This window comes from Vulpes lagopus, chromosome 4, assembly GCF_018345385.1.
Source record: "Vulpes lagopus strain Blue_001 chromosome 4, ASM1834538v1, whole genome shotgun sequence".
Taxonomy (NCBI): Eukaryota; Metazoa; Chordata; class Mammalia; order Carnivora; family Canidae; genus Vulpes; species Vulpes lagopus.
In genome coordinates, this window is record NC_054827.1 from 50,135,192 (window position 1) to 50,162,137 (window position 26,946).

At 40.0% G+C, this 26,946-nt stretch overlaps 1 protein-coding gene across 3 annotated transcripts in view; it reads right to left on the reverse strand.

Moving 5' to 3' along the window:
* The window catches only part of SVOPL (SVOP like), a 102,632-nt gene that overhangs the window by 28,621 nt on the left and 47,065 nt on the right, over window positions 1-26,946 (reverse strand). For all 3 annotated transcript variants that reach the window (XR_005987319.1, XR_005987318.1, XM_041752153.1), the window contains exons 13-15: window positions 26,669-26,780; window positions 25,851-25,932; window positions 16,644-16,733 (exon numbers count right to left, since the gene is read on the reverse strand). Coding sequence is in view for 1 of the 3 variants with exons in the window: in XM_041752153.1 (XP_041608087.1) it covers window positions 16,644-16,733; window positions 25,851-25,932; window positions 26,669-26,780 (284 nt within the window). In the remaining 2 variants the exon portion in view is untranslated. The remainder of the gene's footprint in view (window positions 1-16,643; window positions 16,734-25,850; window positions 25,933-26,668; window positions 26,781-26,946) is intronic.

Below are 26,946 nucleotides of genomic sequence, written 5' to 3' on the forward strand. Positions count from 1 at the left end.
CATCTATATAATACACAAATAGTACCAGTACATAGACACCCAGAGAGACAAATGTATACATAGGAAAGCATCCAGAAGAATATACCCCAAACTAGTAAGACATATATAGTAGTTAGTTCTGGTGATTTTTACTTTCTCAGTTATACATTACTGTATTTAGAATTGCATAACCATATTTTGATACTTAGAAAAATATCTAGGGGCACCTGGGTAGTTCAGTCAGTTAAGCATCTCCCTTCAGCTCAGGTCATAATCTTGGTCCTGGGATGGGAGCCCCACAGCAAGCTCCCACCCAGGGAAGCCTGCTTCTCCCTCTGCCTCCGCCCCTCCCCTCACTAGTGCTTGCTCTCTCAAATAAGATCTTTAAAAAAATAACTAAAAATGATAAGGAGCCTTGTTAATGAAAAACCATGAACTATATTTCTAACTCAAGAAGTACCTGAGTGTAAAACATTAATAAAAACAAGCCTAAATGAATTTCAAGTCAGAAACAAATGGACTTAATAAATTATGAGTTATAGTGGAAATATGCAAACGTATGAAATTAAGAATATAAAAGAGGAAATAATCACTAACACAAAGGAGATGAACTGTAGAGAATACTCCCCAGAGTTCTTTGCTAATAAATTTGAATAAATATTCAATAAAAAATGTTTCCTGACATTTACTCAAGAGAAGATAAAAAACCAAGAGAAACAAAACACCAGAAAAATCTGGTGGCCAAAAAACTAGTCCTCAAAAGTGCCAGGATTCACTTTCATAGATAAGTTGTTTTGAATCTTCAACGAAGAATCCAGGGAAAGAAAAGCTTTCAATTTTTTTTTTTTTTTTAAGATTTTATTTATTTATTCATGAGAGACCCAGAGAGAGAGAAAGAGGCAGAGACACAGCCCAACTGCCCTCTCATGTGTGAATGGGGGCTTTTGGGGGTTTTTTTTAAGATTTATTTATTCATGAGAGACACACAGAGAAAGGGGGAGAAGCAGGCTCCCTGTGGGGAGCCAGATATAGGACTCAATCCCAGGACCTGGGATCACGACCTGAGCCACCCAGGTATCCCTCACGTGTGAGTGTTGATTCAAAAATTATAAATAAAATATGGTAGATAAAACCTAGTGGTTCACTAACAAAGTAAAACACTCTGGCTAAATGGGCCCTCACTGCTGTCACTTGTACCGTAGCTTGAAGGTTTTCACTTCTCACACCTACTCCCTGGCTCATTTATCCTGCCAGGTGTTTCCCAACTAATCTGTTGCATGTACAATTGTTAGCATCTGCTTTTCCAAGGACTCAAACTGACTCAAGCTATTTTGGTAAAATAGTTGGATGCGAAACCAATACAAAAAATAAATTCCAGGATGCCTAGCTGGCTCAGAGGAGTGTGTGACTCTTGATAACGGTGTCATGAATTCAAAACTCAAATTGGGGGTAGAGTTAATTAAACAAAAAATAAATTCATTTTCTGTGTAGAAAAAAAAAAGTATTCACAAAATGTTTTGATGCCCATTACATTGCCAGGCACCAGAGAAAGAGAAATACAAAAATTATAAAAACATGCCCATATATCCTTGCCCTCACAGGGCTTCAAGTACTGAAAAGATAGATTTTGAATAGCTCAGTAAACAAATCAACCATTACAATCTGATACTCAATATGAAGGAAAATTTCAAGGTGGCACAAGAGCTCACAGCAAGGAGACTAGACTTAGTTTAAGGCATTAGCGGGACTTCCCTGAGCTGAAAACTAATCATAGCTAACTGGAGATGGAAATAGGGTGGAAGGAGAAAGGATTTCCAGTCCGAGAGGAGAGCAAGTGAGAGAATCCCAGAAGGAAGTAGCTGGGCTATTCAACCGCAAGAACCAGGCTGTTGATGGCTGGGTAAACAGGTAAGAGCACAAGGTGGGAGCCTCATTGGTGGAGCCCTGTAAACCAAGTTGGGGATTTGAGTCTTCACCTACAAAGGGAAGGGCAAGACAATAAGGATTATAAGCATGAGAACAATATAGATCTACATGGCTGGGGAGGAAAAGTCACAGGAGAATAAGAGCTTGCAGAAGTCGTGAGGATGTTCTTTCGGCAGCCCAGTGAGAAGGGAGAGTGATTTGAACCAGAATGGTGCCAGTGGTGAGAAAGGAGAAGAGGAGAATGATGCAGGACTTACCAGGGGTAACATGCATGGTTGGGGGTTAAACAGGATGAGGAGGGAGAAGAGAGTGGAGAAAGACAACCCCAGGGTGGATAGGGATGCCACTCACTGATGGGGACTGTGGAAGAGGAGTGGGTTCGGGGAAAGATATCCTGAGCACGATATTAAACATGCTGAATTTATGATGATTTTGAGACATTTGAATGGAAATGCCAAGGAGGCAATTAGATACATGAATCTGGAGCTCAGAAGAAAGCCCTAGTCCTTTCTACAAAGGTGGGAATTGTGAGCATATGATTGGTAAATTAAAATCATAAAAATGGGTGAAAGCACCTATGGAGACTAATGTATAAAGAGGGTCTAAAATTGAGCACTAAGAATCCCCAACAAGAGAAAAAAAAAGGAGAGGGGGATAAACCCCAAGGATATGGACAAGGAACAGCCAGAGATACAGGAGGAAACCCACAAGTATGCCAGGTGATGAATGCCCCAGGAAGGTGACAGAAGGACAGACCTGAGAGACCATCAGTCCTTACAGTAAGGGGGAGGTCAAGTGACATGGGAGATTAAAACAAGGTTTAGATTTAGAAGCATGGGGATCATCAGAGATGCTATCAAGAATCACCTTGATGGAGGAGGGATGGCTGCAGCCAGGGTTGGGGGGGTCAGGAGGTGGGAGGGTGAGGAGGGGGAAGGAAAGGAGAATAGTGAGGGGAAGGCATCCGGTTTAAGTAGAGGAGGAAGGAAAGTCAATGGGGCTACATTTACCATTTGTAAACTATGGAATCTTAAGCACATTAAAATATTGACTGGAAGCATTCCACCTGGAGGGATGGATTGAAATCACAAGACAGGTGTGATGATAACCTGAAAAACTCCAAAGGTTTTTCTTGAAAAAACAATCAAGAAAGAGGAATGGGTTCGGCAAATGAACAGCCATTCACTAGCCTTTCCACACTTGATCTTAGCCAAAAGGTCCAGAAGTGACCACTAGCCTTTCCAAATACAACTTGCTCAGACCGTGAGACTAGAATTTATAATGAAAGAAAAGAATCTATTCACAACAATAGTGAAAAGCCTTAAAATGCCTACAAATAAACTTAACAAGATATGCAGGGTCTTTTGGAAGAAAACAGCAAAATGTCAGCAAGGAGCTCAGAACACTGAACAAGTGGAGACAAATTCTGCTCTTGAGGTAGTACTAATAAAAAAAAAAGTCACTTTTCCCCAAATTAACAGATATATGTAATGAATTATTAAAACCTTAATGGGATTTGGGCAGACAGACAAGGGAGGCTCTCAGGCTTATCTGAGAAGAATCATGAGGTGGGGCTTAGGCAGCCAGTGTTAAAAATGTACTATAAATATCATTCAACTAACGAGAAGAATAGGAAAATGATGAAACCAGACAGATCAATGGATTAAAATAGCAAGGCTAGAAACAGACCAAGTAATTGTGGAAATGTAAGCAAACAGACATTTCTAACCCAGGAGTGAAAAATGGGTTATTAAATCAAGTGTGTAGGGACCACTGGCCCACCAATTAGGACATCAAATTAGGCCTTCTACTGCAGTGTCCCAGTGGCCTGAAAGAGGACGGGTCAAGGGTTTCTGGATCAGAATCTGGGATGCATTCACTTCATGAATGCTGATGACGTTGTACACTTAGGATTTGTATGCTTTTGTTTTTTGTTTTTTTTTTAAGATTTTATTTATTTATTAATGAGAGACAGAGAGAGAGAGAGAGGCAGAGACACAGGCAGAGGGAGAAGCAGGCTCCATGCAGGGAGCCCAATGTGGGACTTGATGTGGGACTCAATCCCAGGTCTCCAGGACCACGCCCTGGGCTGAAAGCGGTGCTAAACCACTGAACCACCCGGGCTGCCCAGGATGTGTATGCTTTTGTATTTTATACTTCAAAAAATGCTTATATGTCCTCTTCCCCCTCCACCCCCCCAAAAAAGAGAAGGCCACAAAGGACTGGAAGAGAGACCTGTATTTTCATAATCCTGATCCCAGACCGCAGAAGTTGTAAAGAAAACATGGAAGTGTCTATGAACTTAGTTTCTGTACTGAACAAGGAGAACAGAAACAAGAATGAAAGACAAATGGAAAATTAGGGGGAATGTTTTCATTATGTCAGAAAAATGGTTGAAATCCTTTATACATATGAAGGGTTTTCACAAATCAATGTTGTAAAGACTACATTGAAAAAATGGGAAGGACCCTGAAAGGACAAGCTACAAAAGATAAAATAGACAATTACAATGTGAAAAAAATCATTCAGTTTCATTCCTCACCAAAGAAAGACTAATTACAATGATATAGAGGTATTTATTGCCAGTGAGATTCGCAAATACAATGAAGATTAACAAAACTGGTTGACAAATATGTGAAGCAGCAGGTCCTTACTCGTTTGTACAGCCTTCTCAAAGAGTGTTGGCACAATGCACCAAAATGGAAAATGAGCAGACCCCTTGACCTACCTACCAATCCAATTTCTAGGAATTTATCCTAAAGAGATATAGTTGGATAAAAATATAAGTGCAAGGATGCTCATTACAGGTATTTATGATTTAAAAAAAAATCACATAGTCCAGACATTTTTAACAATACAGAACTGAAAAAGTAATTGAAAAGTTACTTTGGAAGTATACATGAGGATATTTTTTTTTAGCATGAATAGAAAACCTGACTTTTATTGATATGAAAAATGTCTGCAACATACTGTTGCATGCAAAAAGCAGGCTATAAAAAGTATATGAAAGTTCCTTTTCAAGATGGCAACATAGAAGGATCCTAAACTTTCATGGATAGACTGAATCTACAGCTATGTATGAAACAATTCCCTTTGAAAGAAATCCAAAAAACTAGCTGAGCAATCCTTACACAAAGGGCAAAAAAGAAAAAAACCAACGTCACAACAGTAGGAGAGGCTGAGACACAATCTTACCATAAACCCTACTCCTGGTGCAGCCAACACAATCAGGAGGAAATTTAGAACTCCAAGCTTCCCCGCAAGGAGCTACAGGTTTAAATCCCACATCTAACACACCAACGTCTAAGACACGCACCTGAGAGATGAGCCCCCACAACTAGTTTGAAAGCCAATGGGTCTGTATCCATGAGACCCACACAGCCACAGAAAACCGAGTTCTTAAACGGCTCACATGAACTCACCTGGCCATCCACTGCCCCCCACCCCATGCCCCCAATACCTTCACCCCTCCCCCCACCCCAGGCCTCGTGCAGAGGCAGCCTAGTGAAACACATCCACTCCTTCTGTGAAAGAGGCTGTATCTTGAAGCATCACCCTGATAGGCAAGCATCTACTTGAACACGTAAGTAGGAATCTACTGAAATACTCTCCGTAGATGGAGGCCAGCAGGTGTCAACTTTACATGCTCCCTCAGCCTTGCTCCAGATATCTGGTATCTCTAAGGAAGGAACCCGTGTGCATGTCTGGTGCCCTAGTTTTTGTGGCTACTGCCTGAGGTTACCTCCTGGCTCTGATGGCTAGCAGAGCAGATGAAACAGAATTCCTTTTTTTTTTTTTAATTTATTTTTTATTGGTGTTCAATTTGCCAACATATTAATAACACCCAGTGCTCATCTCATCAAGTGCCCCCCCTCAGTGCCTGTCACCCAGTCACCCCCACCCCCCGCCCACCTCCCTTTCTACCACCCCTAGTTCGTTTCCCAGAGTTAGGAGTCTCCATGTTCTGTCTCTCTTTCTGATATTTCCCACTCATTTTTTTCTCCTTTCCCCTTTATTCCCTTTCACTATTTTTTATATTCCCCAAATGAATGAGACCATATAATGTTTGTCCTTCTCCGATTGACTTATTTCACTCAGCATAATACGCTCCAGTTCCATCCACGTTGAAGCAAATAGTGGGTATTTATCATGAAACAGAATTCCTAACCAGCTACACAGGACATGCAATGAAGAGCCAGCAGCCCCAAACGCCATCTCTCTGGAAAAGAGGGCTATTAGTGGGCTGTTAGCTTATTTTCATAGCTGCAGCCTGAGGGCAGGCTTCTAACTAAATACACAGGTAGGGACCAATTGTAATCTTCTCCAGACACTTCAGGGGTGGTTGTTAATCTTCATCTCCCTCTGGCTCACTACAGGTCACCACTCTCTCCTAGAAAGGAACTTAAACACATACGTCTGCCCCAGTTTTGGTGGCTGCCAGCCAGGGGGCACCCCCAGATCACCTGGTCCTGGTTGTCTTATATTCATGGGTGCCATAGGACTGCAACCAACAGCAACAGTTCTAAACTGGCTATCTGCCCTCTGTGCCCACCCAGGGCACAGTGCAACACAGCAGACTACCACAACCCCAGTCTTTCTGTGAAAGACACCTAATTCATTTCTCTTCCAGCTGTGGCCTGAGGGGCAGGCTTCTACTTCAACAAACATTTGGGGACTAACAGTGCTTTCCAGAGCTGGAGACCAGCAGACACCAGCTTCACTCTTTCCCTCCGCCCCACTCCAAAAGTAGTAAAAGTAGCTACACTTTGTTAATGGACACTCAAGATAAAAAGATGTTCACTGTGACATCAAAAACAGAACGTGGAGGAGAGTAAAAAACGTATAGACTATGAATGAATTCAAACTTAAATTGTTATCAACTTGAACTCTTAGTTTCATTGATCTTTTCTCTTGTCTTTTTAATCTATTTCATCTATTTCCACTTGGATCTTTACTATTTCCTTCCTTCTACTAACTCTATATCTGTAAGAAGTCTTAGCCTTATAAAGCCATACAGCAATAACCTAGAGTAGATACACAAAAGATAAAGAATCCAAGCCTACCAGTACAGAAAATTATCAAATCACAAAAAGAAAGCAAGAGAAGAATAAGAAGGAACAAAACCAGAAAACAGTGAACAAAATGGTAGTAAGTGCATCCACATCAACAATTACTTCAAATGCATGGATAAGAAAAGGGGACCCATCTGTATGTTGTCTCCAAGAAACTCACTTCAGATGTAAAGACACACATAGACTCAAAATGAAAGGATGAAAAAAGATATTCCATGAACACAGAAACAAAGCTGTGGTACCTATATTTTATCAGGCAAAATAGACTTTAAGACAAAGACCATGATAAGAGACTAAGAACATAATTACCTAATGATAAAGAGAACAAAACAAGAAAAGGATATAATGTATATAAATATTTACCCATTCAACATAGGAGCACCTAGATATACAAGGCAAGTATTAACAGAGCAAAGGAAGAACCAGACAGCAATACAATATAGTAGGAGACTCTAATACCACACTTTCAATGATGGATAGATTGTCCAGACAGAAAATCAATAAGGAAATATTGGCCTTAAACGACATGTTAGACTAGATGAACTTAACATATATACAGAAGATTTCACCCAAAGGCAACAGAATACATATTTTTCTCAAGCATACATGGAATATTCGCCCAGATAGATAATACGTTAGGCCACAAAAAAGTCTTAATAAATTTAAGATGATTGAAATCCTATCAAGCAACCTTTTCCAACCCAAATAGGATGAAACTAGAAATTAATAGCAAGAAGGAAATTGGAAAATTCACAAACATGTTGAGATTAAACAACACACTACTGAACAGCCAACGGGTCAAAGAAGAGATCAAAGGAGAAATCAAAAAATACCTTGAGACAAATGAAAATGGAAATACAACATACCAACTTATGGATACAGTAAGAGCAGTTCTAAGAGAAGAGTTAATAATGATAAATGCCTACATCAAGAAACAAGAAAGGTCTCAACTAAAAAATTTAACTTTATACCTCAGGGAACAAAAAAAGAACAAACCAAGGCTCAAGTTAGTAGAATGAAGGAAATAACAAAGATCAAAGTGGAAATAAATGAAATAGAGACTAAAAAGACAAGAGAAAAGATCAATAAAACTAAGATCTATTTAAAACAAACACTGACAAACCTTTAGCTAAACTCACCAAGGAAAGAAGAGAGAGGACTCAAGTCAGAAATGAAAGAGGAAATGTTACAACTGATACACAAAAGATCATAAGAGACTACTATGAACCAATTATATGCCAACAACTTGGACAATCTAGAAGAAATGGATACATTCCTAGAAACATACAATCTACCAAGACTGAATCATCGAGAAACAGAAAATCTGAACAGACCAATTACTAGTTAGGAGACTGAATCAGTAATCAAAAACTGCCCAACAAACCAAAGCCCAGGACCAAATAGTTTCACTGGTGAATTCCACCAAACATTTAAAGAATTACTATCAATCCTGCTTAAATTTCTCCAAAACACAGAAGAGGGAACACTTCTAAATTCATTTTACAAGGCCAGCATTTCCATGACACAAAAACCAGAAAGGATGTCACAAGAAAAGAAAACAATAGGCCAATACTTCTGTTGGACATAGATGCAAAAATCCTCAACAAAATATTAACAAGCCAAATTTAATAATACGTTAAAAAGATCCTACATTACAATCAAGTGGGATTTATTCTAGGGATGCAGAGATGATTTAACATCCACAAAAACTACAAATATACTATACTATAATGCAATATGCTACATTTTAAATAATGAACAAAAATCCTGATTATCGGGGTGCCTGGTTGGCTCAGTGGGGTCCTGGGATCGAGCCCCATAACAGGCTCTCTGCACAGAACCTGCTTCTCTCTCTCCCTCTGCCTGCCCCTCTGCCTCTCTAATAAATACATAAATAAGATCTTAAAAATCCTGATTATCTCAAAAGATATAGAAAAAGCATTTGACAAAATTCAACATTTATGATTAACTCTCAACAAAGTGGGTATAGAGGAAACATACTTCAACATACTAAAGCCCGTTTGTGACAAGCCTACAATTAACATTATACTCAATGGGGAAAAGCTTTTTAGATCAGGAATACGACAAGCATAACAACTCTCTGCACTTTTATTCAACCCAGTATTAGAAATCCTAGGCAGGCCAATGAAGCAAGAAAAAGAAATAACAGGCATTAAACTACAAAAGGAAGATGCAAAACTGTCACTCTTTCAAGAAACACGATATGTGTTGTAAAAAAAAAATTTAAAAAAATAATAAATAAAAAATATACAAAAATAAAATAAATAAAACTCTCTCTTTTCTACAGCTCAAAGGAGCTCCTTTCTATTTGCTAAATGGGATACTGCCCAATTCATGACTTGTTCAATAAAGCTAATTTGATCTTCAGAAAAAAAAAAAGAAAGAAAGAAAGAAACATGATACATGGACAGCCCCAGTGGCTCAGCGGTTTAGCGCTACTTTCAGCCCAGGGTGTGATCCTGGAGACCTGGGATTGACTCTCACATCGGGCTCCCTGCGTGGAGCCTGCTTCTCCCTCTGCCTCTGTCTCTGCCTCTCTCTCTCTCTCTGTGTGTGTGCCTCTCATGAATAAATAAATAAAAATATTTTTTTAAAAAAGAAACACAATATGTTATACAGAAAACGCTAAAGATGCCACCCAAAATTGTTAGAATAAATGAATTCAGTCAAGTTGCAGGATATAAAATCAATATACAAAAATATGTTGTGAAAAAAATATGTTGTGCTTCTATATACTACTAACAAACTTTAAGAAAAATTAGGAGAATAATCCCATTAATAATTGCATCAAAAAATACTAGGAATAAATTTAACCAAGGAGGTGAAAGATCTATAAAATATAAACTATGAGACATTGATGAAAGAAATAGAAATTATAAATAAATGGATAGATATTCTAAGCTCATGGAAAAATTAATATTTTTAAACGTCCAATCTACCCAAAGTAATCTACAGATTCAGTGTAATCCCTATAAAAATTCAAATGGGGGTGCTGGGGTGCCTCAGTTGGTTAAGTGTCTGCCTTCATTCGGCTCAGGTCACGATCCCAGGGTCCTGGGGACAAGCCCCACATTGCTGAGCAGGGAGCCTGCTTCTCCCTCTCCCTCTGCCTGCCACTCCCTACTTGCTTATGCTCTCCCTCTGTCAAATAAATAAAATCTTTAAAAAATTTTTCAAATGGAACTTTTTTCACAGAAATAGAACAAACAATCCTAAAACTTGTATGGAACCATAAAAGACCCCCAAATAGCCAAACCAATCTCAAGAGAGAAAAGCAAAGCTGAAAGCATTATCAGAATTGCTGATTTCAAACTATATTACAAAGCTATAGCAATCAAGGCAGTATGGTACTGGCATGAAAACAAAAACATAGATCAATAGAAATGAACCAAGAACTCAAAACAAACCCATGTATATGTGGTCAATTAATTTACAGCAAAGGAGCCAAGGATATACGATGGAGAAAGGAGAATCTCTTCATTAAATGGCGTTGGGGAAATTGGACAGCTACATGCAAAAGGATGAAACTGCACTGCTACCTTAAATCATACACAAAAATCAACTCAAAATTGATAAAAGACTTCAACATTAAGACCTCTAATCATAAAATTCCTAGAAGAAACCAGAAGCAGACTGAGCGATGATTTCTTTGGATTTGATACAGGAGTAAAGGAAACAAGAGCAAAGATAAGCAAGTGGGTATACAAACTAAAAAGATTCTACATAGAAAAGGAAAACCATCAACAAAATGAAAAGATAACCGACAGAATGGGAGAAAATATTTTCAAATCATATATCTGATAAAGGGTTAATATTCAAAATATATAAAGAATTCATACAACTCACTAACAATAACAACAACAACAACAACAAAAACCCTCAACAATCTCATTAAAAACTGGGAAGATGATCTGAACAGGTATTTTCCAAAGACAACATACAGTTGGCCAATAGGTACACAAAATGGTGCTAAATATCACTCATCGTCAGGGAAATGCAAATCAAAATTTCAATGAGCTATCATCTATCACCTCACCCCTGTCGGGATGGCTATTATCAAAAAGACAAAGTATGAGGGGTTGGTAAAGATGTGGAAAAAACAGAACACTTGCTTACTTTGGTGGGAATATAAATTGGGACAGCCACTATAAAAAAAAAAAAAACAGTATGGAAGTTCCTCAAAACATGAAAAATAGAAGTATGCTGTGATCCAGCAATTACACTTCAGGGAATTTATCTGAAAGAACTGAAAACACAAATGTGAAGAAAAAATGTGCACTCCCACATACACTGCAGTATTGTTTACAATAGCCAGGACCTGGAAGTAACATGTGTCAATTGATAGACAATGGATAGAGAATATGGTACATATAGTAGATTATTATTTAGCCATAAAAAAAGAAGTAATCCTTGGGACACCTGGGTGGCTCAGCAGTTGAGCATCTGCCTTTGGCTCAGCGCATGATCCTGGATCAAGGGATTGAATCCCACATCAGGCTCCCCGCAGGGAGACTGCTTCTCCTACCTATGTCTCTGCCTCTGTGTATGTGTGTGTCTCTCATGAGTAAATAAATAGAATCTAAAACAAAACAAAACAAAACAAAAAAAAACAACCAAAAGAAGAAATCCTGGCACTTGTGGCAGCATGGATAACCCTGAGGGCATTATGTTAAATAAGTCAGACAGAAAAAAACAAACACCGTATGATATCACTTCTGTGTAGAATCTGGAAAAAAAAAAAACCTCACAGATATGGAGAACAGATTGGTGGTTGCCAGAAGCAGGGGGTTTAATGAAGAGGTATGTGATGGCAAAATGGGTGAAGGGTGTCAAAAGGTACAAACTTCCAGTTATAAATTTTTTTTCTAGTTATAAAATTATTCCTAGGGATATAATGTACAGCATGGTGACTATAATTAATAACACTGTATTGTATATTAGAAAGTAGCTGAGAGAATAAATCTTAATTCTCATCACAAGAAAAATTTGTGATGGATATTAACTACACTGGTGATCATTTCATAATATACACATATATCCAGTCATTATGTTGTACACCTGAAACTAGCATCTATGTGTCAACTATATCTCAATTTTAGAAAGTATATGAATTGTGGTCATATTTGGGTAAATTGTATATACATGTACATACATACGTATAGTTGTAGATTGTGAAAGAGCTTCATTAAAATATTTGTATTTTTGGGGTGCCCGGGTGGCTCAATTGGTTAAGCATCTAACTCTTGATTTTGGTTCAGATCATGATCTCAGGGTCGTGAGATCAAACCCTGCATCAGGCTCCACACTCAGTGGGGAGTACACTTCTCTCTCTCTGCCCCTCTCCCAGCTTGTGCTCTCTTAAATAAATCTTTTAAAAAATTAAAAATAAAATATTTGTTATGTCAGGTAAAATATTAGTGGAATTTTAATTCAAATTTGTAGTTTTTGTGTTTTTAGTATTGTGATTTAGTAAAAATCACATGGAAGTCAAATCACTGAAGATACAATAAACACAAGCCAATTTATGACCCACAAAACACTGACAAAGGCCCTCCCCTTGACCAATCGCAGCCAGACTGCTCTAACCTCTTCTCACCCAGGCTGCAACTGTGGTCTATGAAAGACCAGAACAAACACTTGCCCAGTTTCCAACAGCTGAAGGCCAGATCCCCAGGGTGACCCTCAGCCCCCCTTCATGTGCCAGCATGTGCAACTCAAGTCTGCCCCCACACCAGATTTATTGTTTGTTCCCATCAACACCTGGAGATAGGACCTTTGTCTTGAGTTTCCCAGGGGCCGAACTCCTCCTTTCCACATTCTGCAATTTTTCAGTTCCCTTACTGTACCGTCCCACCCCCAAATTCTCCATGTAAAGTGTCAGTCGCCCCTGTGCAAACCAACGTCGAATTCAGTTCGCCTTGGGCTCTTTGTCCTTATTGCAAGTTATTACCAAAATATGTCCTCATCACTTTTTAGCTCCTGACTGGCTTTATCTTTGACAACATACATGTATGATTTCTCAATAAGTATGCTGCTTATTAGTGGGGTGCCTGGGTGGCTCAGTCAGTTAAGCGTCTGCCTTTGTTGGCTCAGGTCATGATTCTGGGGTCCTGGGATCAAGTCCCCCCATCGGCTCCCTGCTCAGCGGGGAGCCTGCTTCTCCCTCGGCCCCTCCCCTGTGCTTATGCTCTCTCTCTCCCTCTCTCTCTCTCATTCAAATAAATAAAATCTTTTAAAAAAATATTGCTTATTAGAAATCATCTATGAAAACACGAAATGGATGTTTTCATTCCCATTAACTTGAGAAGTGCTGCATACAATCTCATGCATTGATTCACTGGGTTTGCACGTAGCAGGCCAGGTATTTGAAAAGACAACAAAATCACTGCGTCACTGGGACAGTGCAATTTGGGCTTATTTGCGACCCCTGAAAGATAAACGTTTGGCTTTCATCCTTACTTACAGTTGATTTTTTGTTTTGTTTTGTTTTTTTCTATGCAGAAATTTAAATTTTGTGTAGTTTATCTTTCTAAAAATGATTTTCCAGAATTCTAAAAATCTCTTCTCACAGGAGTAGGATATGGCAACGTGAGATTAAAGTCTTACCATAAACTTCTTCTACCCTCGTCCCACCCACCTCCACGGCTCACTATATAGCAACCAGAGTGCTCTTTTCAAAATGTGAAATGGATTATGTTACTTACCTGCTTAAAAGCCTGAAATTATCTCCCACTGCTCCTCAGGAAAAGCTCCCGAGTCCTCACAATGCCTGTAAGGCACTGGCTCTCCCCGCACATCTGTCCCTTCCGCTCATCACAGCTACTGTCTCTTCCTGGAACACCCCACCCTCGGTGGCACCTCAGGCCCCTGTACCAGCAGGCATCTTACTTGAAATGCTACTTCTCCTTGTTTGTTGTCAGCTCCTCATGTTTTAGGTCTCAACTCCAATGCCCCCTTCCCAGAGACGTTTGGCTAAAAAGACCTGTCACCAAAATCCCCAACTTGAAAGTCAGGCTTTGGAAAGCAAGCATCTTGTGGTGGCGTGCTGCCAAAGACTTGAACAACAGGCTCTCCCCGGAAGAGCCCTCCTGCTACCCTGTGCCCATGTCTCCGGTACAAATACTACCACCGCGGGAATTCCAAGGTATGACACGACATCAACCAGCTTGCAAAATTTCCCGAAAATTTAACAATTCATTTTCAGAAGCCAGTACAGGCAGCTCCAACACAGCACTGGAACCCCATCTAGTTTCCTTATAGCTACAAATAAATGGAGCCGGAACAAGGCCAGGCACAGAGTAAGTGTGCAAAAAACGCTGACTGAACACTGAACTGGAATGAAATAATTCTCCATTCCATTCCATCAAATATAGATTGCAGCTAGTTCGTTAGTCCTTTCTTTGGTGTTCTAACTGCCGAACTGTATTTACAATTTGCAGACAAGTACTTTGAAGGCAATGGGTTGAATGGGTCATGACAAGAGGTTCCTAAATGAAGGGCAAAAATAGGAAGGGGAGGAGGACAGAGGGAGGAGGTGGACAGGAAGGAGAGAGCAGGGAAGGAGGAAGAGGAAGAATTAAATGAAAGTAAAGCTTATCTCCTGGTTGATACTCTCCCTGTGGATGGCCTTAGCCTCTCAGAAAGCAGTCCACAGGCCAATTGCATCAGATTGGCTGAGTACTTGTTAGAACTACACTGGTGGTCCCATACGCAGCAGCAGTCTCTGGGTGGAATCCAGCAGTCTTCTTGTTATCAAGTTATGCCTTGTAATTCTGATGGTACGCGCTCAAGTTTGAGAACCACGTCCAAGAGACGGCGGACGGATTATCAGCTCACACGGGTGACGCCAAGGCCTTATTGTCTGTTTGAAGCAGCTCACCCCACCCCAAACCCAAGCTAATATCCTAGGAGCAAACAGATCTCAGATTCTGACCTTCCATTCCAAATCTTTTAAGAAAGCAAAACATCCTAATCACATCGTGATTGAAATACTGGACTTGAAAGTATTGTTATTGAGAAATATTTATTTGAATATTTAGCATTTGGCCTTCACTACTAGTGATCATTGCTATTAGGTAACATTTATTGAGGGTTTACTATGTGTCAAATGTTGGGCTGTGTTTTCCATGTATTAATCCCCTTTAATACTCAGAACAAATCTATCTGATGGGTGCTATAATTGATTTTTATTTTACGGCTGAGGGAGGCAGAGAGAGAGGAGTGATTCACCTGTAAATGGTTGTGACTCCTTGGCTGCAGGATACTAAGCAGATCAGAACCTATGGCCCCAGAAGAGCCAGTTGGTGATCTTTCCTGGTCCACAAAGCCACCAAAAGCTGTATACCCCTCCAGGGTAAATACCCACAAATACCCCCAAAAGACATGTTTCGAGTGGTTGAAAACAGAAATGCAATTTCTAATTAAAGCCCAGAAGATAAACTATACTGTGGCCTGATCATCCAGAAACAGGATTAATCTTTTACTTCTGTCTTCTACCACTATGTTCTTTTCTGAAAATGGTGCTATCAGTATAAAAGAACTTTGAAATCACTAGACAAAAGCTGCCCTCATTTTTCCTTAAAACCAGTGGGGAAAACACTCCCCAAAGAGTTCAAAACAAACGAATAACAGCCTAGTGGTAGCAAAATGTGCTAAATGATAGGAAATATGCATGACAATCTGCTCAGCCCAGAACCCCATTTCTTTGAAAACTGCATTTCCCCAGCTGCCTTTGTCGACAACCTTGACTCCTGGCCACAACTGACTGAGCTCAAGTGTGAACATCTGACCTGCCTGGCTAGTGAGAGTCCCTTTTCAGGGATGTAGAGAGAGTACAGCCATGTCTTCTGATGGCTGCTTCAAGGATCTACGGTTCAGATTGGTAGGATGGCCATGTACACAGGCAAGCATAGCACACTGGTGTTCGGGGAGAGGACAGTAGAGCCTAAATGCTCAGAAAGGCCAAGGAGTGGCCCTGGACCCAGACAGACATAAGAAAAGGCCTGGGTCCCTATCGCCTCCACTGCTCAGATCAGACCCTCCCAGGGCCTAGCCTTACTCCTGTCTTTTTGCTGCAGCCAGCTCAGGTAGATTTCCATTCTGTGGCCACAAGAGAAGGACCAATGCTGACCAGTGTTTAGCCCCTCTGAGGAAAAAGGACCATGTGGGTCCCCACATATGCCTCTGTTTCCCTCCTGAAACAAGGGTCCATCCATGAGTCCAGGCCCTGGATTTCATCCCAGCCTGTACCTGGTTTGCCCTAGCACTAGACTTACCCTCCCTGCACTTCCATGTACTATGTTTCAATTGTACCCCTGTACAGGGTCAGGGTTCAAACCCAGTGTCATTCAACTGCTCAAGATCCTCATGTCCTCCATTTCTTTTCCATCTTACTGCAACAATGCCCACCAAATCCAAACCCTGCGTGCAATGAAATGCATGCTATTGACCAACTACAAGCCTGGAAACATTCACTTAGCCTCTTTCCCTGCCCAAATTCACTACACGATGGGGAAAGAGCCCCTCAAGAAAACTCATTAAGTACACAGACATCCCCAGTTAAACCCTTAACTTGAAGGAACCCAGTGTCCCGCTTTTCCCATCTCCTTTAGACTCATCTCCTCTACAGAGGATCCTGGGCTGTACCTGGGATATGAATGGTGCCACCATTGCGCCAATCCGACACAGGGAGCCACTGGTCCCCATCCCCAAAGCACGCATCATCGTGGGGTAGACCTGGAGGGAGGAGCATAGGAAGCATCAGTTAGCTCAGGTTTCTACTTTCCTGAGTCCCGTGCCCTTTCTCCCCCAGCCAGGTTTTGGTGCAGATCGAATACCAGGTATCCTACACAGGTATACAGGACCTGAAATACAGGGCATTTGTGTTCTCAGGCACACAATTTTGAATTCTCAAGTATCAGAAAAAGAAAAAAACATTTAGGAATTATGCTTTAAATGACCAAATTCCAAAATATGTTTCATTGAATATCCTAAGTATAATTCCAAAAAGGGAAGCTCTAAATTGAAGAGAAGATTTCCACATTAGAACTATAAATGTATCAAGTGGTTTGAGCTCACATCATGATCTCAGGGTCAGGACATCAGCCCCACATCAGTTCTGTTGCTCAGTGCAGAGTCTGCTTAAGACTCACTCTCCCTCTCCCTCCGCCCCTCCCACTCATGCTTGCTCTTGCATGCTCTCTCTCAAATAAATACATTTTTTAAACTTTTTTTAAAAAGAAAAAATCCTCCCCAAATAATATTTCAGTGAAAACTAACACCATGAAAAGAACTGACCAGCATGTTGGGTATATACTACATCATTCATGACACTCCTGTTGCAGAGTCTTATGATATAGAAGCACCTGGCTGGCTTGGTCAGTACAGCATGTGACTCCTAATCTCAGAGTCCTGAATTCAAGCACCACACTGAGTGTGGAGCATAATTTTTAAAAATAGAATCTTATAGCATAACCTACTTTAAAAAAAAAAGATTTTATTTGCAAGAAAGAGAGAACACTAGCAGGGTTGAGTAGCAGAGGGAAAGGGAGAAGCAGACTTCTCGCTGAGCAGGGAGCCCAATGTGGGGCTCCATCCCAGGACCCCAGGATCATGACCTGAGCCAAAGGCAGATGTGACTGAGCCACCCAGGCACCCTCATAATCTACTTTCTTGATGTAACTTTCTTACAACAAGACTTCATTAATCTGTGCTTAATCAATCCTAAATTCTTCCAGGAACTAGCAAAAGTTTAATACGTAAGCAAATAGTACTTAACAATTTATAGTGAGAACACTTTATGAAAGAGTGATTTTTACAGCAGTTAAAAATTATCTTAAAGCTATAGAATACCAATCCACTCACTAAAGCAAAGCACAGAGTCTCTCCACTCAGTCACATTTTGTTAAGCACCATCTGCCAAAGGCAGAGTCAAAAAGCATTCTGGACTCAGTGGACATTGCTGTATTTGTAAGAAAAGGTCTAGAAGTAGAGTGCCTTTTTTCAGGAGCTTTTTTTTTTTCTGGAAAATGAAGCTGCTGGCTATAACAGAAAACAGTAAGATTCAGATACATAGTGATGATATCAGAGCAAAGAAAATCAGTCTTGTTCATGTTTTGACAATTCTGAGTGGTATAATAGAAGACCATCATCTTCGGGTACATGCCTTTGATCTTTTTTTAGGTAATAAGTATCACAAAATTTACTTAGAAATGATCTCTTAAATGAATTTATTCCAAAACATGTTAAGTTAAATATTTCAAATGTAACTTTAGAAGCACACTATATTACACAGATCAAATATGTCAATTCCCTACTTTTATCTATCTGGGGAGAAAAAAAAAACATTTTTCTCTGGGGCTTTAATGGTTTGGATGTGCTATATCCGTAATCTGAACAGACTTCTATGTTTCCTGAGATAAAAACAAATGTAGCTTCCCCTCTGCATTCTGCTGGGATTGCCTTCCTGGGGCAAGTATGCCTCAATCCCAGTGCAGTGGGACCCTTCCTCAGAAGACCAGTAGAAATTCCTGCCCACAACACATCCTGATCAGTTCTCCAAGGCTTCAGTTCTAGTGGAAGTAGCATCAGGTCTCATTTCACAGGCAGCTCAGAGTGCACCTCATTCTGGTGGTTAAAACCCACCACATTCTGGCCAAGGACTCCAGGCAAGGAGCCTCTGCAGACAACTGGCCTGAGGGATAGAGCCACCATAACACAGCAGCGGAGCACCCGCAGCACACACCAGAGACACTCCCTGAGGTGCCGAGCCCTGGACACTGTATGACCACTTTTTTATAAAGCCATTACTCTCAGGAGCAGGAAACTCTAACAGGCTTTTCTAACACAGAAGACAGAGACTTAGACAAAATGCCAAAATGGAGGAATTCATCCCAAATGAAACAGTAAGATAAGGTCATGGCCGCAGATCTCAGTGAAACAAATGTAAGTAACATGCTTGATGGAGAACTTAAGGCAATGATCATAAGGATACTCCCTGGGCTTGAGAAAAGAACAGAGGACTTCAGGGATGCCCTTACCACAGAGACAGAAGAGTTTTAAAAAGTCAGAAATGAGAAATGCAGTAACTGATACTAGAAACAGACCAAACACACTGAACAAGGCTAGAGAAGCAGAGGAATGAGTAAGTGATATAGAAGATAAAGTAGAAAATTATGAAGCCAAAAGAGAAAGAATTATGGAACACGAGAACAGACACACTTAGTGACTCCCTCAAACATAGTAACATTCCTATCACAGGAGTGCCAGAAGAAGAAGAGAAAAGGCAGTGAAAATTTGAGGAAATAGCTGAAAACTTCCCTAATTTGGTGAAGGGAACCGGCATCCAGATGCAGGAGGCATAGAGAACTCCCATCAAAATCAACACCAAGGCCAGCACCAAGATGTATTGTAGTTAAATTTGCAAAACTACAGCAGTAAAGAAAAAATCCTAAAAACAGCAACACAAAAGAAGTCCCTAACTTACAAGAGAAGGCCCATAAAGCTAGCTGCCCATCTCTCCACAGAAACTTGGCAAGCCGGAAGAGACTGCCATGATATATTCAAAGTACTGAATGGGAAAAATCTGCAGCCAAGAATACTCTATCCAGCAAGGCTGTCATTCAAAATAGAAGAAAAGATAAAGCATTTCCCAGGCAAACAAAAACTAAAGGAGTTTGTGACCACTAAACCAGCCTTGCAAGAAATATTAAAAGGGCACTCTGAGTGGAGAGACCAAAAGTAATGAAGAAAAGAACAGAGAAAAACTCCAGAAACAACTACAAAACAAGTAACAAAATGGCACTAAATACATATCAAAAATTACTCAAAATATAAATGGACTAAATGTTCTAAAAGACAAGGTGTCAGAATGGATAAAAAATAAGACTCACCTATATGCTGCTCACAAGAGACTCATTTTAAACCTAAAGACACTTGCAGATTGACACTGAGGGGAAGGAGAAACATTTATTATGGACATGGATGTCAAAAGAAGGCTTGAGCAGCAATACTTATATTGGACAAACTAGGATTTTATTTTATTTTTTTTATTTGCATTTATTCTATGCAGAATTTACTCCTGGGCCATAAGTTTTTGTTTCTTTAGTTTCTTCTGGGATATCTTTTTCTTCTGTGCAACCTCCTCTTCTGGTTTAGGAACAATCTGCTCTTCTTCAGTAAGAATCATCTCGATGTGGCTCATGTATGGGTTAATCCGGCCATGAGCCCTGTAAGTTCTATGTCGTATCTTGGGGGCTTTGCTCACCTGGATGTGCTCAATGACCAGAGAATCTACATCTAAACCCTTAAGTTCAGCATTACTCTCTGCATTTTTAAGCATGTGCGGTAAAAATCCAGCACTCTTCTTGGGCCACTGACCTGTGTCCAGCCCCACTGTTTGGCCTGTGCACACCTACCAATTCCACCATTGTAGTGATGCACACACTGCTTATGCAAAGTGACATCTTTCAGATACTTGGTGGCTTTTCGGATATGCATACCCTTGATGGCCTGGGCAGTTTCACGTGTGTTCTTAAAGTGAATACAAAGATTTGAACCTCTCAATTTGCATGATTTTGTAGGGTTTTCTGGGTCCAGTGAGAAGCGAACCATTTTCAGAGGTCACCTCAGGCCGCTTGAGGGAAGAGCCAAACTAGGATTTTATTTATTTATTTTTTTGAATTTTTATTTATTTATGATAGTCACAGAGAGAGAGAGAGAGAGAGAGAGAGGCAGAGACACAGGCAGAGGGAGAAGCAGGCTCCATGCACCGGGAGCCCGACGTGGGATTCGATCCCAGGTCTCCAGGATCGTGCCCTGGGCCAAAGGCAGGCACCAAACCACTACGCCACCCAGGGATCCCTAAACTAGGATTTTAAACCAAAGACTGTAAGAAGAGATGAAGGACATTCTATCATAATAAAGGGTCTATCCAACGAAAAGATCTAACATTTATAAATATTGATGCCCCCAAAGTCAGAGCACCCAAATATATAAAACAAAAACAAACTAAGGAACTCATTGGTGATAATACAGTCATAGCAGGAGAGTTTAACACCCCACTTATATCAATGGACATATAATCTAATCAGACAATCAGTAAGGAGACAATGGCTTTGAATGACACACTGGACCAGATGGACTTAGATATATTGAGAACATTCCATTCTTAAGCAGCAGAATACACATTCTTTTCAAGTGCACATGGGACATTCCCCAAGAATAAATCACCTACTAGGTCACAAATCAGGTCTCAACAAGATTGACATCATACCACGCATATTTTCTGGTCACAGTGCTAAGCAACTTAAAGTCAACCACAGAAAACATCTATAAAGACCACAAGTAGGGATGCCTGAGTGGCTCAGTGGTTTAGTGCCTCCCTTCGGCCCAGGGAATGATCCTAAAGTCCCGGGATCAAGTCCCACATTGGGCTCCCTGCATGGAGCCTGCTTCTCTCTCTGCCTATGTTTCTGTCTCTCTCTGTGTGTGTGTCTCTCATGAATAAATAAATAAAATCTTAAAAAAAAAAAAAAGACTCTCCTACCCTTAAAAAAAAAAAGACCACAAGTATATGGAGGTTAAACAACATGCTAGTAAAATATGAATGGGTCCACCATGAAATTGAAGAAATTTAAAAACATGGAGACAAAGGAAAATGAAAACACAATGGTCCAAAACCTTTGGGATGTGGCAAGAGCAGTCATTAGAGGGAAATTTATAGCAATACAGGTCTACCTCAAGAAGCAAGAAAAATCTCAAACAACTTCATACCTAAAGGAGCTAGAGAAAGAAAAATGAAGCCTAAAAGCAAGCAGAAGGAGGGAAATAATAAAGATTAGAGCAGAGAGAAATGATAAACTAAAAAAATAGAACAGATTGATGAAACCAACAGCTGGTTTCAATCAAAAATAAAATTAATATACCTCTAGCCAGACTTATCAGAAAGAAAAGAGAAAGGACCCAAATAAATAAAATCACAAACGAGAGATGAGAAATAACAATGAATACACAGAAGTACAAACAAGTCCAAGATATAGTGTGAAAAACTATACACCAACAAATTGGACAACCTGAAAGAAATGGATAAATTCCTCAAAACAAAAACTACCAAAATGAAAACAGGAAAAAATAGAAAATTTGAACAGACCCATAATCAGCAAAGAAATTGAATCAGTAATCAAAAATCTCCCAACAAACCAAAATCCAGGGCCAGATGGTTTTACAGGTGAATTCTACCAACATTTAAAGAAGAGTTAATACCCATTCTTCTCAAACTATTAAAAAAAAAATAGAAACAGAAGAAAAACTTCCACACACATTCCATGAGACCAGCATTATCCTGATAGCAAAATCAGATAAAGACTTCACCAAAAACACAACTATAGGCCAATATCCATGAACATAGATGTAAAAATTCTCAATAAAATACTAGCAAATGAAATCCAACAGTATATTAAAAGAATCATCCTGGGCAGCCTGGGTGGCTCAGTGGTTTAGTGCCACCTTCAGCCCAGGGTATGATCCTAGAGACCCGGGATCGAGTCCCACGTCAGGCTCCCTGCATGGAGCCTGTTTCTCCCTCTGCCTGTGTCTTTACCTCTCTCTTTCTGTCTGCCTATCATGAATGAATAAATAAAATATTAGAAAAAAAAATCATCCACCATGATCAAGTGGGATTTATTCCTGGGCTTCAAGGGTGCACTATGTGCCAATCAATGAACAGGATACATACACAACATCAATAAAAGGATAAGAACCATATGATCCTTTCAGAAGATGCAGAAAAAGCATTTGACAACATCCACTCATGGTAAAAAAACTCTCAGCCAACTAGAGTTAGAGGGAACATACCTCAACATAAAAAAGGTCATATACTTACTTACTTACTAAATAAACAAACAAACAAATAAATAAGAAACTAGAGCTAATATCATTCTCAATGGGGAAAATTGATAGTTTTTCCTCTAGAGTCAGGAACAAGACAGGAACGTCTACTCTCACTGCTGTTACTCAACATAGTACTGGAAATCCTAGCCTCAGCAATCAGACATCAAAAAGAAAGAAAAGCCATTCAAATCAGCAAGGAAGGAGTCAAACTTATACTATTTGCAGATGATAGGATACTCTTTATAGAAAACCCAAAAGACTTCCCCAAAACATTGCTAGAAGTGATACACAAATTTAGTAAAGTGGCAGGACACAAAATCAGTACACAGAAATCTGTTGTTTTTCTAAACACCAATAATGAAGCAGCAGAAAGAAATATTAAGGAATCAACCCATTTGCATTTGCACCAAAAATCATTGGATACCTAGGAATACACCTAACCAAAAAGGTAAAAGACCTGTTCTCTGAAAACTACAAAACACAAAGAAATTGAAAATGACACAAAGAAACAGAAAAATATTCCATGCTCATGGATTGGAAGAACAAGTATTGTTAAAATACCTGTATTTTAATAATAAAAAGCAAAGCAATTTAATAAAATTGCTTTTATTTCTACACATTTAATAAAATCCCTATCAAAATACCACTGGTGTTTTTCACAGAGCTAGAACAAACAATCCTAAAATTTATATGGAACCACAAAAGACGGATTAGCTAAAGCAATCTTGAAAAAGTAAAGCTGGAGGCATCACAATTCTGGACTTCAAGCTATATTACAAAGCTGTAGTGATCAAGACAGCATGGTGCTGGCATTAAAAAAAAAAAAAAGATCACTGGAACAGAATAGAATGCCCAGAAATAAACCCACAAGTATATGATCAGTTATTAATCTTTGACAAAGCAGGAAAGAATAGCCAATGGAAAAGATCATCATCTCTTCAACAAATAGTGTTGGGAAAACTGGACAGCAACATGCAAAAGAATGAAACTGGACCACTCTTACACCACACACAAAAATAAAATCAAAGTAGATTTTTATTTTAAATGTGAGATAGTAAACCACTAAAATCCTGGAGAACACCGGCAGTCACTTCTTTGACATCAGCCATAGCAAATTCTTACTAGGTACGTCCCCTGAAGCAAGGGACATAAAAGCAAAGATAAACTACTGGGACTTCATCAAAATAACAAGCTTCTGCCCAGTGAAGGAAACAACCAAACTAAAAAGCAACCTGTGGAATAGGAGAAGATATTTGCAAATGACATACCTGATAAAGAGTTAGAGTTAGTATCTAAGATATATAAAGAACTTATCAAACTCAACATCCAAACTAAAACAATCCAGTTTAAAAGTGCACAGAAAAAATAAATTAAATAAATAAATAAATATGCACAGAAAAATAGACATTTTTCCAAAGAAGACATACAGATGATTAACAGACACATGAGAAAATGCTCAACAATGCTCATCAGGGAAATACAAATCAAAACCACAGTGACATACCAGCTCATACCAGTCAGAATGGCTAAAATTAACAAGTCCGGAAACCACAGATGTTGGTGAGGATGCAGAGAAAGGGGAACTCTCTTACACTGTTAGTGGGAATGCAAACTGGTGCAGCCACTCTCAAACAAACAGTATGGAGTTTCCTACAAAAGTTAAAGATAGAACCTACCTTATGATCCAGCAATTGCACTACTAGGTATTTACCCAAAGGACACAAAAATACTGATTTGAAGGGATACGTGCACGCCAATGTTTATAATAGCAATGTCTACAATAGTCAAATTATGAAAAGAGCCCAAATTGACTGATAAATTGATGTGGTATATACACATAATGGAATATTACTCGGCTGTCAAGAAGAATGCAATGTTGATGTTTGCAACAACGTGGATGGAGATAGAGAATATTATGCTAAGTGAAATCAGTCAGAAAAAGACAAATAGCATATGATTTCACTCCTCTGTGGAATTTAGAAACAAAACAAATGAACATGGGGGTGGGGGAAAGAAAGGCTAATGAAGAAACAGATTCTTAACCACAGAGAACACATTGATGGTTACTAGAAGGGGGGGGGGCTTGTTACAATGAACGCCAAGTGTTTTTGTTTTTTTAAAGATTTTATTCATTTATTCATGAGAGACACAGAGAGAGAGAGAGAGAGAGAGAGAGGCAGAGACACAGGCAGAGGGAGAAGCAGGCTCCATGCAGGGAGCCTGACGTGGGACTCAATCCCAGGACTCCGGGATCACGCCCTGGGCCAAAGGCAGACGCTCAACCGCTAAGCCACCCAGGGATCCCAATGCCAAGTGTTATGAGGAAGTGTTGAATCACTATATTGTACACCTAAAACTAATATTAGATGGTATGTTAACTAAGTGGACTTTAAATAAAAGCTTAGGGGAAAAAAAAAGAGGAGTGCAGCTTTAGCAGTCTCTGAGGTGCCATTTTCTCTAGCTCAATGAAGGACAAAAACAAAATACTGTTACGTTTTCTGTTCAGATATTGTTTATTTCTAGGAACACTAGCTCTCTAAGATGAACGTTAGGAGGTAATGCTCTAGTTCCTTCAGGTAGAAGGAACTTGCAGACAGCAGATGTATTAACTCAATCAATTCATAAAGACTATCGTTCAAATTTAGGCTATTATATTCAAATTTAAGCTACACGTGGTAAATAACAGATGGAGGGAACATAGCATGATGCCAGGACAACAAGTTGTTTTTTCACCTACATGTTGCGCCATGAGAAAGGCAGAGCTTTAATTTCCTCTCAGGCAGTGGCTTTCACTAGACTCTACGGAGCAGAGGAAACTATCGAATAAATCTCCTGGTATCATTTTCTTGGGGTTATTTTTAGAAAATCATCCAACGTCAGCAGAAGCGAGGGATGCGTTGTGAATAGACAGCCAGCCTAAGTAGCTCACCTTGTGTGCTTTGGAGAAACCAACCCACAACTGACCTCAGCAGTATAAATGTAGATGGTATTGAAGTTGGCCGCCACCAAAGCCCTCAGCATGAAGAGGAAGCCAATCAGGCCAGCGCTAGGGAACAAGATGCCAGAGGAGTTAGGAAAGGCAGCATGGAGGTCTTTCTACAGCCTTGACACGTACTCCCACTACCTAGCTCTGTGTTACAGACGCCCACAGATAACCAGAGCCTGAGGAGATGCTGCTTCTCATCTCTCTGGATTTCCTCCCTAAAGTAAATGCTGGACCCCAACCTTCAACCCAGCTCCCTGTCTGTCCCTCCCACTCCCCCAAAGTGTGCCATTCCAGCTTGCCTCCCCTAGATTAGCACAACTTCTGCTACCACTCTCCAAAGGGGTACGGTTTGCAGGATGATCCATATGATCATGGAGGACATTCTAGGATTGCAGAGTAAGAGTGAAATGAATTTTGACATCACAGGTGTGTAAACTATTTCTTTGAACTATTCTAATGGTGGTCCAGCTAGTTCGGTAGACAACTGGAGTCCTGACGTTCCACGAAGCTTTGCATAAAGATCCTAAATATCCTGGTGGGTGGGATAAGTGCACGGGTGCAAACACACTCACACCTGTACCCTGGGATGGGGAGACAGGGCCCAGTCGGTGGAAGAGGGAAGAAGGAGTGATGGGTACCAGGAACGACCATTCCAGTTAAACCAGCAGCCCATTCACTACTCTCCTGGTGAAAAGGACTTGCCTCAATACCCACTGAACACTAACAGGTCAGGAAACCACAACTCAAATCCACTGCACAAAACTAGATTGTTTTGCAGCAACCAGAGAGAAAATACCTCGATGTGCAAATGTTGAGGAGAAGGAAGAACAAAGCTGTGCAGCTCATGGTGATAGAAAGGCTCAGCCGTCTTCCCAGGAAATTAATGCCCAGGATATTGACAGGATTCACTAGAAAACAAATGACAATTACAATTTCTGAAACCTTGAAAGCAAATGGCATTTACCAACATTGGCAAGAATTCCTCATTGTCACGTCAGAAAGAGGCAAGTTCATCCTCATGTGTGTTCCAGCCAAAAGCCAGTCACATGGTCATCAACATCGGGACTCCTTCAG